The sequence below is a fragment of the Athalia rosae genome, chromosome 3, assembly GCF_917208135.1.
Source record: "Athalia rosae chromosome 3, iyAthRosa1.1, whole genome shotgun sequence".
NCBI lineage: Eukaryota > Metazoa > Arthropoda > Insecta > Hymenoptera > Athaliidae > Athalia > Athalia rosae.
In genome coordinates this window covers 11,582,332-11,585,871 of record NC_064028.1, presented here as the reverse complement: position 1 = coordinate 11,585,871, position 3,540 = coordinate 11,582,332, and the positions used below count along the sequence as shown (strand labels likewise).

Here is a 3,540-nt window from a genome sequence, read left to right as displayed (position 1 = left end):
ATACCGCGGATTCAATCAATCTTTGAATTTTCGTCGAATAAACGAGTGTTATAGATTCATCTTTTTCCGTCAATTCCGGAATCTTTATCGTTTTTGTTATTACCGTCAATCTTCAAGTTTCCATCAATTCTGTCATTGTTGTCAATTCCGAAATCCTAATTGTTGACGATCTTCGTTATTTCTACGATTTTCGTCGATTTCACGATTCTGATCAATTTCACGATTATCGTCAATTTTGCGATTTTTATCATATTTGTGATTTTCGTCAAATTCACGAGTTCCATCTTTCATATCGCTTTATTGATAGAACAACTTTTGTTAATCTTCCAATTTTCATCGACATCGTCATCCGCGTCTACTATCATTTCCACTAATTCCACTATTTTCGTTAATTTTGCGGATTCCATTATTCTCTGAATTTTCTTCAATTTCGCGAGTTTGATGAATTCCACTTCTTACGTTGATTTCGCAATTTTTATCGTTTCCGTCATTTTCGTTGATTCAACCATTTTCCTCGATTGCGCGATATCCATCGATCTTTAAATTTTTGTCGATTTTACGAGTTGTATGAATTTTACTATTTCCGTTGATTTCAGACCCTTGATGGTTTTCGTCATTTTCGTCGATCTCGAAGTTTTCATCAATTGTGCTATTTTTGTCGATTTCGAACTCTTAATCGAGTTGGCGATCAATGTTTATTTCATTATTCTCTTCGATTTTACGATTCTGATTAATTCCATGATTATCGTCGATTTCAGGATTTTCATCATTTTTGTGATTTCTGTCGATTTGACCTTTCTTGTTATCTTTGCGATTTCCATCGTTTTCATAGTTTTTGTCAAATTTTTGACTACAGTTGATTTTCCGAATCTCATCGTTCTTGTCATCTTCGTAAATCCTATCATTGCCGTCAATTCCTTTATTTTTGGTAATTCTGCGGATCCAATCAATCTTTGAATTTCCGTCAATTTTAAGAGTTGTATGAATTCCGCTTGTACCGTTGATTTCGCGATTTTCATCGCTTTCGTCATTTTCGTTGATTCCACCATTTTCCTCGATTGCGCGATATCTATCGATCTTTCAATTTTTGTCGATTTCACGGGTTGTACGAATTTCACTATTTTCGTTGATTTCGGACCTTTGATGATTTTCGTCATTTTTGGCAATTTTGAAGTTTACATCAATTTCGCGATTTCCGGCGATTTCGAAATCTTCATTGAGTCGACGATCTTCGTTTATCCCACTATTTCAGTCAATTTCACGACTCCGATCAACTCTACGATTTTGCGAATTTCGCGATCTCTATTGTTTTTGTCATTTTCTTCAATTCTGTCATTTCCGTCAATTTTACCATTTTCTTCTATTTCGCGGATTCCAACAATCTTCGAATTTTTTTCAATTTTACGAGTTTTTCGAATTTCACTACTTTTGTCAATTCCGGAATCTCCATCGTTTTCGTCATTTCCGTCAATCTCGAAGTTTTCATTGATTTTGCTATTTTTGTCGATTTCGAAATCTTGATCGAGTTGATGATCTTCGTTAATTCCACTATGATCGTCGATTCTACGATTCCGATCAATTTCACGATTATCGTCGATTTCAGGATTCCCATCATTTTTATGATTGTTGTCAATTTGACTATTTCCGTTATTTTTGCGATTTCCATCGTTTTCATTGTACTCGTCAAGTGCTTCCTACCGTCTCGGCAACATCTTCATCAGCGATGGATTTTATTGTAGATATCCAAGGCTTCAGGGATGTTCACGGACGTTTCTTGCCGAAAGAAGTGGCATCCGTAGCACTCGAGCATCCGTTTTCTTCGCACTGGCTCGTACAACCGCCATACCCGTTCACCGATCTATCGGGGAAGGAGCGTGCCGTCAACAATTACGTGACCTGTTATCATCACGGGATCGATTGGTTCGTAGGAGACATAACGCTGCATCAACTTGCTACCAATTCACGAGAAATCACACGCAATGCCCATCGTTTCATCACACGCGGTTGGGAAAAAGCCAAATATCTACAGGACATCACTTCGCGGGAAATCATGAACTTGGAAGACGTCGACTGCCCCGTGTTCGCTGAATGAAATTGGAGCAAAGAATATTGCTTCTTTCACGGCGCAGAAAAAGAGGAAGTCTATGCGTGTGCTCTGAACAACGTGATCAGATTGAAGATTCGGATGAATTCGAGGCGTATCACCGGAGACTGTGACAAAGCGTACCCGCAAAATAATAAGACATCACGGTCTTTCACCAGAGACTCTCCCTTGCCAATGGTATCCGAGCATCAGTCTCACGCATCAAATTCACCCGAATCCCCAGTGGACGACAGAGCACCCAGCAGTTCTACCCTTGTATCAGTCGACGGAGAACCTAGGTACGCCACAGTAGTAGACACATCCGGTAGTACGATCGTCTCCGATACCGAAGATGAACACCATTCAAATTCTAGATGCACTGCCGGCGCTTCAAAGCGAAACTCGCGAGGTTTCTGCCGCGGATCAAATCCCTCTTGTTTGGACAGCACCAACAATCATCGTTGCAAACACCGATGATCACACGAGAGGGGGTAGCCACTGGGTGGCGTTCTACGTCAGTCCCACCGGTCATGGACTCTACTTCGACAGTTTCGGAATACCACCGCTTATACCACATCACAGACGAACACTGCGACGTAACTGCAGAAGACTCCACTGGAACGTCGAACAACTTCAGAGTCTTTCTTCGGACGTATGTGGACAATACTGTATTATGTTTGTGCATTTGATGGCTATTGGTTTTACTCTTGCGCAGTTTGTGGATATATTCGATAATGACCACGAAAACAACGACCGCATCGTGGCTGAATTTTATGAAGGACTGACCTCCACCGATCACTGTAACAATAAATCTCGAGTGCGAACACCACATTGCATTCAGTGCTGCGAAGCCAAAAAACTGTCAAAGGACGACAGACGATAGTTTCTAGTCTCCTCATGTTGTACAAATTCTTAACTTTTTTTCATTTACCATTAGAACGTGAGCTTTGGATTCATAATCACCAAAACTAGTGTACTTATTTCTTACAATGCCATTAGAAAAATTAAACATTACTTTTACCGACAGAACGTAAGCTTGACATATAATCACAAAAAGTATTGTACTCATTTCTAACAAAACTCACGAGGTAGAATAAAATATCAATCGTGAGTTTTCGAAAACATGTGTCGACCCAGAGTTTCACTACTTGTTCCCTTCCTCCTCCTCCTCCTCCCCCTTACGACATACCGATATACTTTGCAACGGACTCAGTCACCTGTTCAAGCAGGTACGCAACTCGTTACCCAAATAATCAACGCAAACACCCACCCTCTGTCAACAATAAAACGGGGCGAATACCGCTATCCCATGCCCCCAAAAAAAAAGCCAGCATGACGTCACCAACCCCACAAGGAGGCCCCAGAAAGGGAAAAAGAGGAAAAAACGCCCGCAAAAGACCCGACGGAGGGAAAGATGCCCAAAAAAGACCCCGGCGGAGAGGTGAGGGTAGACGCCC

The 3,540-nt window shown here is 41.0% G+C and overlaps 1 protein-coding gene across 1 annotated transcript; it reads left to right on the top strand.

The window, feature by feature from the left end:
* Positions 1-1,723: 1,723 nt before the first annotated feature.
* On the top strand, positions 1,724-3,158 carry LOC125500196. Its single transcript, XM_048651953.1, has 3 exons — positions 1,724-2,003; positions 2,197-2,382; positions 2,458-3,158. Exons 1-3 carry the CDS (start codon positions 1,724-1,726, stop codon positions 2,964-2,966), a joined length of 975 nt encoding a protein of 324 aa, XP_048507910.1. The 3' UTR covers positions 2,967-3,158.
* The last annotated feature ends 382 nt before the right edge of the window (positions 3,159-3,540 follow it).

Excerpts from the sequence above, each read along its gene's own strand:
- LOC125500196 (XM_048651953.1), top strand. The coding sequence starts at position 1,724 with ATGGATTTTATTGTAGATATCCAAGGCTTCAGGGATGTTCACGGACGT. Across the intron at positions 2,004-2,196 it reads CCATCGTTTCATCACACGCG|GCGTATCACCGGAGACTGTG; the intron begins GTTGGGAAAAAG and ends GATGAATTCGAG. Across the intron at positions 2,383-2,457 it reads TCAGTCGACGGAGAACCTAG|ATGCACTGCCGGCGCTTCAA; the intron begins GTACGCCACAGT and ends TTCAAATTCTAG.